General features: G+C 45.7%; 3 protein-coding genes and 1 non-coding gene across 4 annotated transcripts; 1 reads left to right on the top strand and 3 right to left on the bottom strand.

Moving 5' to 3' along the window:
• Positions 1–74: 74 nt before the first annotated feature.
• On the bottom strand, positions 75–1,464 carry BDV27DRAFT_41016 (ricin B lectin domain-containing protein). The gene is made up of 4 exons (XM_032076565.1): positions 1,122–1,464; positions 964–1,064; positions 803–911; positions 75–747 (listed from the first exon to the last, which is right to left on the bottom strand). Exons 1-4 carry the CDS (start codon positions 1,304–1,306, stop codon positions 174–176), a joined length of 969 nt encoding a protein of 322 aa, XP_031923545.1. The 5' UTR covers positions 1,307–1,464; the 3' UTR covers positions 75–173.
• A 1,007-nt stretch (positions 1,465–2,471) lies between these two features.
• BDV27DRAFT_t185 lies at positions 2,472–2,560 on the top strand. The gene has a single exon. It is a non-coding gene; the product is annotated as a tRNA-Pro (tRNA).
• A 562-nt stretch (positions 2,561–3,122) lies between these two features.
• On the bottom strand, positions 3,123–4,333 carry BDV27DRAFT_41014 (uncharacterized protein). The gene is made up of 2 exons (XM_032076564.1): positions 4,043–4,333; positions 3,123–3,986 (listed from the first exon to the last, which is right to left on the bottom strand). The coding sequence occupies exons 1-2, from the start codon at positions 4,292–4,294 to the stop codon at positions 3,423–3,425; spliced, it is 816 nt and encodes a 271-aa protein (XP_031923544.1). The 5' UTR covers positions 4,295–4,333; the 3' UTR covers positions 3,123–3,422.
• A 6,590-nt stretch (positions 4,334–10,923) lies between these two features.
• Positions 10,924–12,156, bottom strand: BDV27DRAFT_134495 (uncharacterized protein). The gene is made up of 2 exons (XM_032068314.1): positions 11,492–12,156; positions 10,924–11,430 (listed from the first exon to the last, which is right to left on the bottom strand). Exons 1-2 carry the CDS (start codon positions 11,833–11,835, stop codon positions 10,962–10,964), a joined length of 813 nt encoding a protein of 270 aa, XP_031923543.1. The 5' UTR covers positions 11,836–12,156; the 3' UTR covers positions 10,924–10,961.
• Between the last annotated feature and the right edge of the window lie 162 nt (positions 12,157–12,318).

Raw genomic sequence — 12,318 nt, 5'->3', positions numbered from 1 at the left:
AGATATGGTAACCTAATGTCACTTACCACTGTGCCTGTACTCCAAGACCTATAGTATATATAAAACTCGTAGTTAAACCCTAGCGCTCGACCTAGATTCACAAAAACCCCTAATTCGACAGCAGGACAGAAGCATGTTCAATTCAAAGAGTCAACGGTACCCCAAGATAAAATTCACTGTTCCCCATCCTTCTTCAAAAAGACCAATCCAACACGATCAACATCCAACCCAGAGGCCCCATCAAACCCGACCAAAACCCCATCCCCAACATCCTGCTTATGCTCCTTACCCCCATCACCACCCGCCTTAAACCTCTTGCCATCCTTCGTGACAATAACAATCGAATCGACTCTCTTCCCTGAACTAACAGAGCTCTCCTTCACCTTCCCTCCGGGCGGCACAACAAGCACCTGATGATCTCCTTTATCGGCACCATAAAGCTTGCTCTGACTTCCATCGTCCCATGTCCATCGCAACCCCCGAACAACAGTCTCATCTTCCACCTCTCCACTCCACGTCTCTACAACCCTGACAGGGACATACTTGAATTCTTCAAAGGGGGTACCACCCTTCCCCCCCACGGGAGTATTCTTGATTACACGTGGTGGTGGAGCGGCGTCCAGTTGTTCGAGAATCCATTGTTGGTTCTTCGTCCCGTGGTCGGAGTAGATAAGGATCGGGGTTCCGTTCTTCGAATCAGAATAGGAGAGGTCCAGGACTCGGGAGGGATCAGCTACGGAGCGGATACTATGTTGCCGTTAGTCCCTACATTCAAGCATGTTCATCACCTGGAAAAACATACATGTAGGCATGTTTCGTCTCCGCAGACTCAAGTGTCCATCTCGCCCGCTTGTTAGTCGGTGATACAAGGCTCCCGGTGGTTAGAACTACGCCCGCTGTTGGTTGTGTGTCTGGGTCCCTGTGTTTTAGTATGTGAGTACACTATGGAAGCTGGGGACGTACCAGCCGTAAGGTATGTTCCTGCTGCGTCGTTGAGGATGAAGTATTGGTTATGGCCTGCAGAGGCAATTTGCCATTTTTGATGCTTGGCGTCGTGGAAGTGCCTGATATGCTTTGGTTAGTGCTGTTTATTGGTGTTGCAATGGGAGGGATGTATATACCAGCCGACAGCTGGGGTGCCATCTTGTCGATGAGCACCGGTGAGGTCAACTACTGTGCCTGTGGCGACGTTGCGGATGATGTAAAGGCCTGAGGGGAAGGTTATATCTGCGATTGTAGACTGAGGATTAGGTGGAGGGGCTTGGGCAGAACTGGAGCCCCAGAGGTACTTGATGAAGGAGGTCATGTTGGTAGTGGGATGTTTAGGAAGCTATAAAGACAATTTACGAAGGAAAGCAATATGAAGAATAGAATCACAGAACGCAACATCAAAGTCATGAAGTCTGACTGTTGTAAGTCTTATTTATATATGGTCTCTAGTCAGATTTTACGCTTTCAGTCATGACGAAAACGTATCCAATGTTTGTTACACGAGCACCCCATTTGGCTGGTCTATTGCACCTTGACAAGCTAAGTTTATCTGTCTCTTCGGCTGCCGACGAATTGTTCTACAATGCCGTCATGGACAAGCATCTGGCACTCCGCTCCATTCCGGGAGGCTGACCCGAATGCACTTACGTCAAGTAACTTGACCCATTGCTTATAAAGTTCACATATATCGTTGATCACATCATATGTGCCATGTATAATCAGAGCTATTATATACAAAGTGTGAAGACCAAGTTACGGCCAAAGAAAGGAACGTTCACGCAGGACAGGAAGAATTAATGCTTATCTGAAAAGCCACGAAGATTCTGACAGCGGAGTAAGCTCTATAATGACAGGAGGAACCCCCACTCAGTTAGTGGCTTCTCAAAAGCAATGATCAACGTTACATCCGACGGCAGTTGTTGACGTTTCCGGCGCGGGAACCTTAACTGTGTATGCCCTAATTGGAGTCTGGGTCTAGACCACTGCTGTCATAATGATGGGTCCACTACGCTCCAAAGAAATTGAGTTGTGCAATATAAAAAAGACATCGGCTGGATAACTATTTGTTTTATTATCTCATAGTTATTCAAGGGGGATTTCTTTTTCCCATAATGGTATTTTGCACCTATAACCAAGTCTTTTGTCCATTATTACATGCCCGCATGCTCAGTCGGGGGTTGTCTGCCATGTCCTAGATTAAAGGTTGAGCAACGTGCTTGCTTACACCGTCACCCTTCCTGTCCGACTTCATTTCTGAGGTCACAACAGCCTACCTCTCCTATAGCCCAGGCTCATCACCACCTCCCGGGGCCAGTAAAGCTCGACACCAAGGAAGGATGATCGCTAACACAATAACGGACTGTACCTGTGGGAGCTTCCTCCCCATGCAGACGCAGAAACCCATCGCTGCATTGGTCGGTGAATACTAGATTTAATCTTTCACTCATATAGGTATAATTGGAGTGTTTTCATCATCAACTGCCCGGATGGTCTAGTGGTATGATTCGCGCTTAGGGTTCACCCAAAGCATAACTGCGCGAGGTCCCCGGTTCGATCCCGGGTTCGGGCCCTTCTTTTTTGCTTTTTTTTTCAGTTACAATTCTAGGAAGAGCAATTATCTCGCTATTTCCAGAGAGAAGGATCTGCATGGTAGGTAAAAGCTATCTATGACACATCTTAGAGTATGGTAACCCTAACTCTTTGAGCCGGTGATTTTAATCTGGTTCCAGTATCGCAGAATAAATACCATTGCGCTCACCAGAAAGCTTCCGACGATCTTGAATCCCAAGTCGTCGTACTCGTAGGAAGATCTCACTGCTTTCATCTTCTGGTTCGGTTCTTACACCTCCAAGTTGTAGGCTTACGGTAATTCACTTGCTTACGCATGCTCTCCAAACAAGCTTCAATATAGGGTGCAACCAGTCATCATTACTAGTTACGTCATGGTACTACATTTAGAAAGTAAGCTAACACTGGAGTTATCATGTTCGTGATTCTAGCTCTTTTGCAAATAAAAAAAAAAAAAAAAAAATAACGCAAAACTAATGAGCTGATACCGTGGTGCGTCGAGGAGCCGAATATATGGCACTGCACCTTCTGAAAGAAAAGTCAAATAATTATATCAGACATCTTTTCATTATTGGTATAAAGGACACTCTATCAAGGTTTGGCCCAACTTCAATACCTACCGAGTGACCTTCCTATTAAAAACGCCCATTCCCCCCCCAAAAAAAAAGAAAAAAGAAAGAAAAAGCATCGTTATAACCACGCCATAAACTCCATCCAGAACAGCCAAGACCATATGAACATCTTAATTAGGTACAGTATGGTTTTGATATAGGAATGTTTAGTACACAACGATATGGAAAATGTCAACGAGTGTAGTATATAAAATGAGTCACGAGTGTATAATGCCACATCCAAACCTAGCATCACCGTTCACCAAGGATCTTCTGCAGCGACCGAAGCTCAGCCTGAAGACCGATGATGTGTTCGTAGGCGTGCTGTAGAATCAACGCCTTGCGACCGGGTCTCAAGCCCTTCGCCATCTTGTTATCGGTCGTTGCGGTCGTGCAGTCTTGCTTCGTGACATCTTCTAGTTGTTTGAACCCTGCATTCAAGTTTGCACGATATCGCTTTTCCACTTGATTATGTGCCTTTTTCCTTAGCATGCAGATGTTCGGATCATCATCCTTGTTGTCTGAGGATGTAGAAGACCGCCGACGCTGGGACGTCGTGCTCTCTTGCGATGACCGCCGTTTTGGCATTGGCTTGGGTCTAATGGGTGTCGCCATGGAGAGCTCTAGATGCGACTTGGGGCTGAGGGATTGACGTTTAGGTTTTCGCATCGGTTGCTGTGGCGTGCCTGTATGCGGATGGTGGTACGTAGTAGACGCTGGTGGACCGTTGACGCCTGTCTGCCCATGTTCTGGGTACATGGTGGGTTGAGGCTCGTTAAAAGGCCCAGGTGAGTGATACCCAGTTGCGCCAACGGCCTGGAAGTTGATTAGCATCATTGCGAAAGGTCAGGTGGCAAATCGCTTGGTCTTACATTCGAGTAACTTGGAGGACCCCAGAAGTCCTTCGTTATGTCGAGACTGTACGTCTCGGTCGATGATACATCTGCAAACTGCATCTGAGCATTCTGCGGTGGGGGGACGGGCTCAGAGCTGGCCACGCCATCTCCCAGCATAGACCAGCCGAGAAAGCGATCATATTCAGAGGGTGGCAACGGTGGGAAGTTCATTGGCCACTGGTCGCTCTGATCTGGCGAGAGGTTGCGGTTGGCATAGTACACAGCCATGTTGGAATAGCTTGCGATGTAGATATCGCGACTTGCAAGTATATAGAAGGATTTAAATAGTTTAGGTAGTGGGCAAATAATGATAATATTTCCGGTGCTTCTCGACTACTCATATGGCGAGATGGGACGGGTCTAGTCGTGGTCTATTAAAAAGGTCGGTTTCGTCTGCCGTAGCGTATTTAGCCCTGGGCTGGGCGTCAGTGGCTGAGATACCTCTGTTGGCACTAAAAGAGCCAAGAAAAGAATCTAGTCCCTCGCTTGAAGCTGTCAATGGAAACTCAATTTGCGTCCCATGAGAAGGGGAGAGTCTGGAGACGCTCGGGATTTAAGTCTTGGCCCGATTTAGCTTTGCGTTTGGAGGTCAGTTCCAGTCCAGGCCAAAAGTCAAGCTTGTCGCCACTCCATACTAACAAGGTTACTGCCCCACTATCGGTTAACATGTCCTAAGTGACCCTACAGTGTATGAAAATGACGTGGAGCTCCTCACTTGGCTCGGTAGCCGGTGCCAGTCAACATAATGCTGTTACGCCGCATCAGGGCAGCAAGCCATCCTGAAGAAATCAGGGTTCTAAATTGCTCGTGAGAAATGGTATTACATTGTAATTGTATTCGTGGAAGCCATTTTTGATTGAAGCTCATTACTCCATCTTATCGAACCTATTGCCTGTTGTGGACAGGTGCCATACAAGGTTACGGGTGACCCAGCCGATCAAAGGAGGTCCTTCGAAGGCAATACAGAGCTTCCGAACTTCAGTATCAACCCCTAATATTTAAAGTAATCAATCCTCTAGGAAAAGGAAAGAGGGATGTATAACCAACGCACCGGGCTACCACTGGGTGCAGGAAGACAAACGGCAGCTACGTTAACGATAGATCGCCACTATATCATCTGCGGAATGTATTGATCCACGCAAAAAAAAAAAAAAAAAAAAAAAACACTCTCTGCTAGGAGTAAAATACTTGCCGCAGATGCTTTCTCCAGAATCATCAAAGATCTGTACGAGCGTAGTCTTCGCTGCTCTTTTCGGTAGGTTTTAATCTACATGTCCAGAAGACGAAGACAGGTCAATCACTAGCTGGTAGTATAATTATGTATATGATGCGAGTTTCATATTATCCAACCACATATCATGACATGTGTACTTGGTACTTGGCTTTGTAGGCGGCTATTTTGTCCACCCCGTTATCCCACCATATCTAACGTGATGAACAGAGGCGGCCATTCAAGACTGTTACCTGGAGTTAAATCCCAGGCTACTGCTGCCAATGTTCTGGATGACCCCATACATTGAAGCACCACTTTGGGGTTACCGAAGCTTGTCTTAGAGTAACGTGCATACTGGCCGGATCCGAAAGTCAAGCCCTCGGAAGTAGTATGTAATTCTTCAGCAGCTCTTATTAAACTTTGCATCACGGACCTACCAGCCCAAACTTGCCGGACCTGGGCTGTGCAGTATTACTATTCTTTGCAAAGCTCTCTACACTATAATGTGTGGCTGAATATGTCTAGAGGTTAGTGTGGTACGGATAGGACCGTATTGTGATATTTCTTGTAGCGTCACTGGGACGGTATCGGTATTTGGGCACGCCCTTAAAGGTAACTCGATATTTTAGCTTGCTGTACATGTTAAGTCTATCTTAGACACCGTTGATGCGCTTATAAGCTGGAATATTCACCTCAGACTGGGGGAGTAAACCTGAAGAATATCGCCTGCTGTCTGGACCTCCTAAACTCCTGCGGATAAGCTCTCCATGCTTGGTGGATATCACCGTGGCATTAGAATAATGAATGAACAGCTGGGAGTAGAGTTTGCCATCCGAAATGGCAAGTTCGAATGGAGGTTGCAGTGATGAACTCTCAGTTCAACTTACCCACATTCCTCATTAAGCGGAAGAAGATTGTACACTTTAACTATCCATTGGCAAAGGTCCAATACTACAATTCGAACAGCAAAGCATCACTCATTACGAACTACACAGCTTAATGTGTGATTGAACATATCGAGAAGGCTCGAACCTAACCTTAATGAGGTGTTGGTGTCACATTATGCATTATTCGGAGGACAGTATATTCACATGAGTTTGAAACAGCCAGTATTTTGTGGTCCAATGGATGTAGCACGTATTTAGTAATGGTATGATATTTGCAGCTCAGAACTCTGCTAATTTTCAAAGGAGGTTCTATAGAAAAGTTATGTAGGGCTACAAGAGCCGTGACGTGCTACCGTGATGAAAATATATAAATGAAGCCAAGTTTTCAGCAATCAACACATAACGCATGTACACCACGTTATAGGTTTTAACTGTATATCTGTAATTAAAACTTGACCGCTCTAACGGTCAAACAATGTAGGGAAGAACTAAGGAGAATTGTGTATGAGAATGACAGCTACTGCTGCAATGCTTCTGGCTGTAGGTTGTCGGATTAATTGTGAACTACACCAATACAGCCACATAATCCCCTGGCATTTACCATACCAGTACATACGACCACAGGGTGTGGAGAACAGGGCTTCCCGTCCGCTCAGCCGTACTTAAGCCACACGCCGGGAGGTTAGTAGTTGGGTGGGTGACCACCAGCGAATCCCTCCTGTTGTATGTTTTTTTATTATTTTGAAATAAAAAATATGCGGCTAGGTTGCTTTACGCCCGTAAATTTGGCTCAGTACTCGCCCAACCAATTGTTCTTTTACTCCATCCAAATCTTCACTCGCCAAATCCGGGAGCCGTCCACCCTTCCACATAACCACCCAACTCACAACTGCTATTTCTATCCGGTATCTGTCACTGAGAGGATATTTTTAATGACTATTCAGATTCTGAAACTCAATCATCATAAATCGCAGTAACGACATGAAGTTTCTTGGAGCTAGGATATCGCTTTCCTTTTGATTTTATAAGTCATCCCGAACACTTAGTTCAAGTGGTACTACTGTATGTATGTTACGAACAATACGATGACTTTCGATCCTTCCAACTAGCGAGAACTGCTGCAATGTAAATCTTTAAAAAGATATAATGGTTAAAGGAAGTTTCCTCACCGCAGCAAGTCCGGTTAGGACCGGACGAGACCAAATAATAAGGTGTTCGCTCGGAGATGGAATATACATCACTGAATCATATTCACCCGGAGTTCTAGCCCGGGCCTATCGGGGTCTAGGTTCAAGTCGAATCTGCAGCTACCCCAGGTTTACATGACAAGCTTCCATGGTGCTGAGTGGGGTGTGCCACTTACCACAGGGCTGGGACTTCGTTCCGAGGGCCGCTTTTGAAAGGGGTCACATGCGGCGGTGAGACCTAATTCCTGTTCCTGTGAGTCACGAATGCCGTTCTCATTTCTAGCTGTTATTAGTGGCTTAGAGATTGAAAATTGACTTCAGTTTCATTGTTAAAGAGTAGTTAGAGGGCAAGACTATTCGACTGACTGCTGTTTGTCCTAGAAAATCGGATGAATTTAGTGCATAGCCTATAGTGTTTGGTCCTCTACAATCACTAGGTGTTATCCGACAAATCTGGTCAAGGTCAGTAATGTTGCGGCCTTACTAGCCAGTGTAGGTATAATAAGGATCTCGTTGAGATCGAAAAATTGCCTCTTCGATCACTAGTTGCCCGCTTTCCGCCGATCCAAGGTTATTGAAACCGGGATATGCCGAAAGACATACTCCCACCTGCATTCAGACTGACCGTTGGTCCATCCCCTCATACAGAAATTGGCATAGGATTTGCATCACGTTAAGAAGAAAAGAACAATGAACAGAAATATTTTAGGTGGGGAATAAGACTGTTCCAGTATTTGTTGAGCCAGGCTACAGCCATATGGGCTAATCAACTTACATATAGGCATTATTGAACGGGAATTCGCAAATATACAACGATAAAATATTACAGATACACGGTCATAACGTCGAATCTCACCACAATATTCGTAGGCCTAGGCGTGAGCAAGGCATAGCTGCAAGGCTGACTATCGTCTCGTGTGGCGGACAGCCTGACCACATTAACATGTCCGCCTAACCTGAGCGAGCTGTAATGAATTTCTAACTTAATTCGATACCAAGTGCAATTTTTACGGTGATTATTTCCTACCTTTGTTTCCAATAATTTAAAACCGGCCGAATACATTACGTAGTGTTCACCTTCTTTAAGCCCGAAGCCCGAAGATACGCGAGTGAGTTCGCTGTAAATCCCGATACTTTAGCCGACGCTGATACCATGCGCCCGGCGTCAATGCTTAGGGGCGGGTTTCTTGGCATATTTTGTGCATCCTGGGGCCTGGCTACTGCTTAGGTCCCCACAATGGAATAAGAATAACTCGCCTATACTTTTTGTGGCAGAACTAGTCTGCTTTTATGCTTTGTGGAGGTTTGTCTTGTACAATTTTCACTCCTTGTGATGTACGTCCGATATTGGGTATCAAAGCGACGGCACCATGAAAATACCAAAAGCATTCTCCGATTGCAAGATCTGCCAAAAAATCTGGCGCGTGTCTACCAGTCGCGATCCTACGTTTGCCCATTTAGGGTTTGCTAGTGACAAGAGAGTTCTTTAATACCCTAAACAAGGAGAATTACCGATGAAAAAATTCAATCGTTGCGAATCTCGGAGCAATGATCCAATACCCTCCATGGGCCATAGAAATTATAAAAGACACAGATATGAGCTTGAGATTTGGGAATGCCAAGCCTGTCTTCAACCCAACAGATTATTTACTTGTCAAACAAGACACTGTCACGTAACACATTGAAAATGGGTGTGTCTTGGACCCAGACTGGGTTGATATTGATAAGGCCAAGCAATGGAAGGATATGTGCTTGTCATTACACGGTCCTAAATGTTATATTCCCATGCGAATTCGACCAACCCAGCCTGCATGGCTTATTGATGTCGAACAAAACTGTATTTTGCCTGGCAAAAGGTGTCTGAAATCTAATGGCGACCCCTCTCCCTTTATAGCACTGAGTGATAGATGGGGAGAAAGACAGGGTTCCAAGCTAGTAAGAATCATCTGAAAGTACTTCAAAGGCCAGGTATCTTGAAGAGCCTGCATGCGTCAGGCCAACTGACTCCAATCATTCGACATGCAATGTATTTGACATCAGCTCTTGAAGAACGATATCTATGGGTTGATGCACTTTGTATCATTCATGGCCATAATGCAGAAACAGAATCGCAACCCAACTCTATGAGCGCAATTTATGCGAGTGCTACTATTACAATCATTTCTTTGGATCATGATGCCTGGGGAGGCTTTCCAGGGCTCAAAGGTATATCAAACCCCCGAGGGCTGAAACAAAAGTTCATTCGATTTGGTGATGCGATGACTTTTGCGAGTACAGACGTGTTTTCAATGTGAAGTGGTGAATATCATATACGTGGCTGGGCCTATCAAGAATTTATGATGGCCCAACAAAGGCTCTGGTTCAGCTGCATTGGAAGTGCCAGTGCAGTATGTAGCATGAAGATATGATTCTTGGAGCAGAGCTTGGGATGATATAATCAGACAGCCCTCGTATCACTAACACTCCTTCTGAACAAGACACGTTCCCCATAACCGAATGGTACACCGGTTCGAATGCCAATCCAGATAAAAACGGGTTGCGACGGATCCATTCTACTTGATTTACACAACGCGATGAGTTCAAAGACTTTACTCGACCTCTTCCCGAAGACTGGACTGGCCATGAAGGACGACCATCTGATGCAAGAGGCGGAGAACCGTATACTTTCCTAGACGGACGTGGTGATGCCTTTTTCACGCATCGTAATCTGCCTGGGAATTGGTATTATCCGTTCCCGGTTACTGAAATCCACGAGTCCACACCAACGTGTATTCCAAAGCAAACACCATACGTCTTCTGCCAAACAAAATCAACCTCCCTATGGCTCCGGCTGATTATAAAGATTAGTTCGGATATACCCCATATATCTACAACGAGTCCGGGAATATTGTTGGGGCATTAAGGAGTTACGATCGGGAAGAACCATTCCCTGAATCCGATAGTGTGCCAGGGCGACCCGTTGATCTGGTCGCTATTTATCGCACTAAGCGATATGCTGCTTATCGGAATATTGAGAGGCAAACAGATCATACTATTAAAATTGAGGAAAGATACCAAGTGCTATGGGTGGTGTGGAAAGAAGCAATTGCATACCGTCTGGGCTGTGGATATGTTAGAAAAGAAGAGTGGGAGAAACTGGGCCTGAAGGACATATCTTTGGTTCTCGGCTGATTCTTGCGAGTGTCCTTTTCTTTCATTCTGTGATAGTATTGCAGGAATTATCACATCTTAGACAACATTGGCTTTTGGTAGGTTGATAACATTTTGAGGAGGGCAAATATATACTGCGAATAGTTATGTATGTAGTTTGTTCCAAGACCTATACTGTGTTGGTTAAAGAGAATCAATCTTCACATGTTGTGTGTCCACACTGGCCAGGTTCCAAGTAAAGTAAAAGCTAAGTGACTGGAGAATATTCAATATTATTCGTTGCAATGTTGAAGATCGAAAGGCCAAAATACGAGATTGCCAAGAGGCAGAGGTGGAGCCCTGGTGGCTCCAGAGTTGCCTTGCGAGGTTGTCCACCAAGTGTTTTACTGCTTATGTGCGAAGTGTATGCCAAAACCAAAAGAAATATGTGTTAGACTTCAATTTAGGTATCCTGTGAGCTACTTCCGTCCCCCCATGGGCCAGTTGTCAGTGATGCTGCCTGGAACTGGCGCCGCTGTGCCCAACCCATCACTTGGGCCCGGATAAGCAGGCGGAGGAACATCAGGAGTGTCGGCGGTAATATTGTCCTCTGACGGAGGAGTCGTCGGTACCCTAGCCATCGTTCTTCGTTTCTTACCAGAGCAGCAGCAGAAGTATATACCAATCGCAAATCCAATAACGGCAGCCGAAACTCCAATACCGATACCCACTTTTTCGCGCTTGTACAGATATCCTCTCGGAAGCTTTAAAGACGCCGTCGGGATGGGCACGATCGTCGATTCGGCGGCTCTAAAGCGGATTTGGATGGGGGTTGCCGTTATGGCGTATGCCGTTCGAGTGGTGGTAGTTGTGGCGCCGGTCATGGTAAGGGGAACCCTAGTGTTCAACGGGCGAGTGCAGCGGCCTTGACCGTTACAGGCGAAATTACTATACCCCCCCATGAGTACCATGAAGATAGATTAAACAAATACCAATTTTTTGAACTTACTCCGGACAGCACATGGCAGTAGTCTCGAGGCGTTGTTTGGAAGTTGGTAGTGTACAAGTTTGGTATCCTGCTGGGCACATCCCCGGACTATAGTAAACATCTTCTCGCCAGTTAGGAGGGCAACACTCATCCCCCCCGGGCCCTTCACATCCCATTTCGAGCTTTGGAATTTCGTAGAAGACTCTCGTGCGGATATCGGAACATGAAGCTGGAGGAGTAAAGCGTGTCGTGAGCGGGCCGACGTTTGACGCTGTCGTGTCCAACCTCGTAGCATATTTCGATGCTGCCACGGGGCCCGCTAAGAGATTAGACAATAAAAAAAGTGCCGTTTGAAATACTATCATGATTAGTATGTTCAGCTAAACATGACAACAATGCCTTTCCCAAATTTTACTGATGCCCTCTCCATCTTATATTATTTTCCCCCCGTACACTAGCGGTGGGTACACTGTGCCCCATTTCTCGGCTTCTCGTATTCACACCAATGTGATGGGCCACTCGCGGCTCAACGAGCAACTAGCGGGTACTGATCTGCACTGGGCAAATAACGATCGGAGACATATGATGCGAAATCTTGAGCAAAATAGAATGTGGAATCTTGGCTTTGGAACGTGGAGTCATTGCGCTTTTTGTAGGCATTGCGACTGCGCCACAGCAGCTTCGCCACGTTAGTGATCACCGGAAAATCTTATTATAAGCAGTAAGAATAATATCGTTTCCGTAAGCAAATTCAGTATTAGCGTTGAAGAATCTTGACTCAATCCTAATTTCTTCGTTCAAGCCTCTGAGAAGACGAGGGTTTACCAAGTAAACCCTTAATGTATCGA

The sequence above is a fragment of the Aspergillus caelatus genome, assembly GCF_009193585.1.
Source record: "Aspergillus caelatus strain CBS 763.97 unplaced genomic scaffold BDV27scaffold_211, whole genome shotgun sequence".
Taxonomy (NCBI): Eukaryota; Fungi; Ascomycota; class Eurotiomycetes; order Eurotiales; family Aspergillaceae; genus Aspergillus; species Aspergillus caelatus.
Note: the sequence above shows the minus strand (reverse complement) of the source record. Positions and strands in the feature narration are given on the sequence as shown.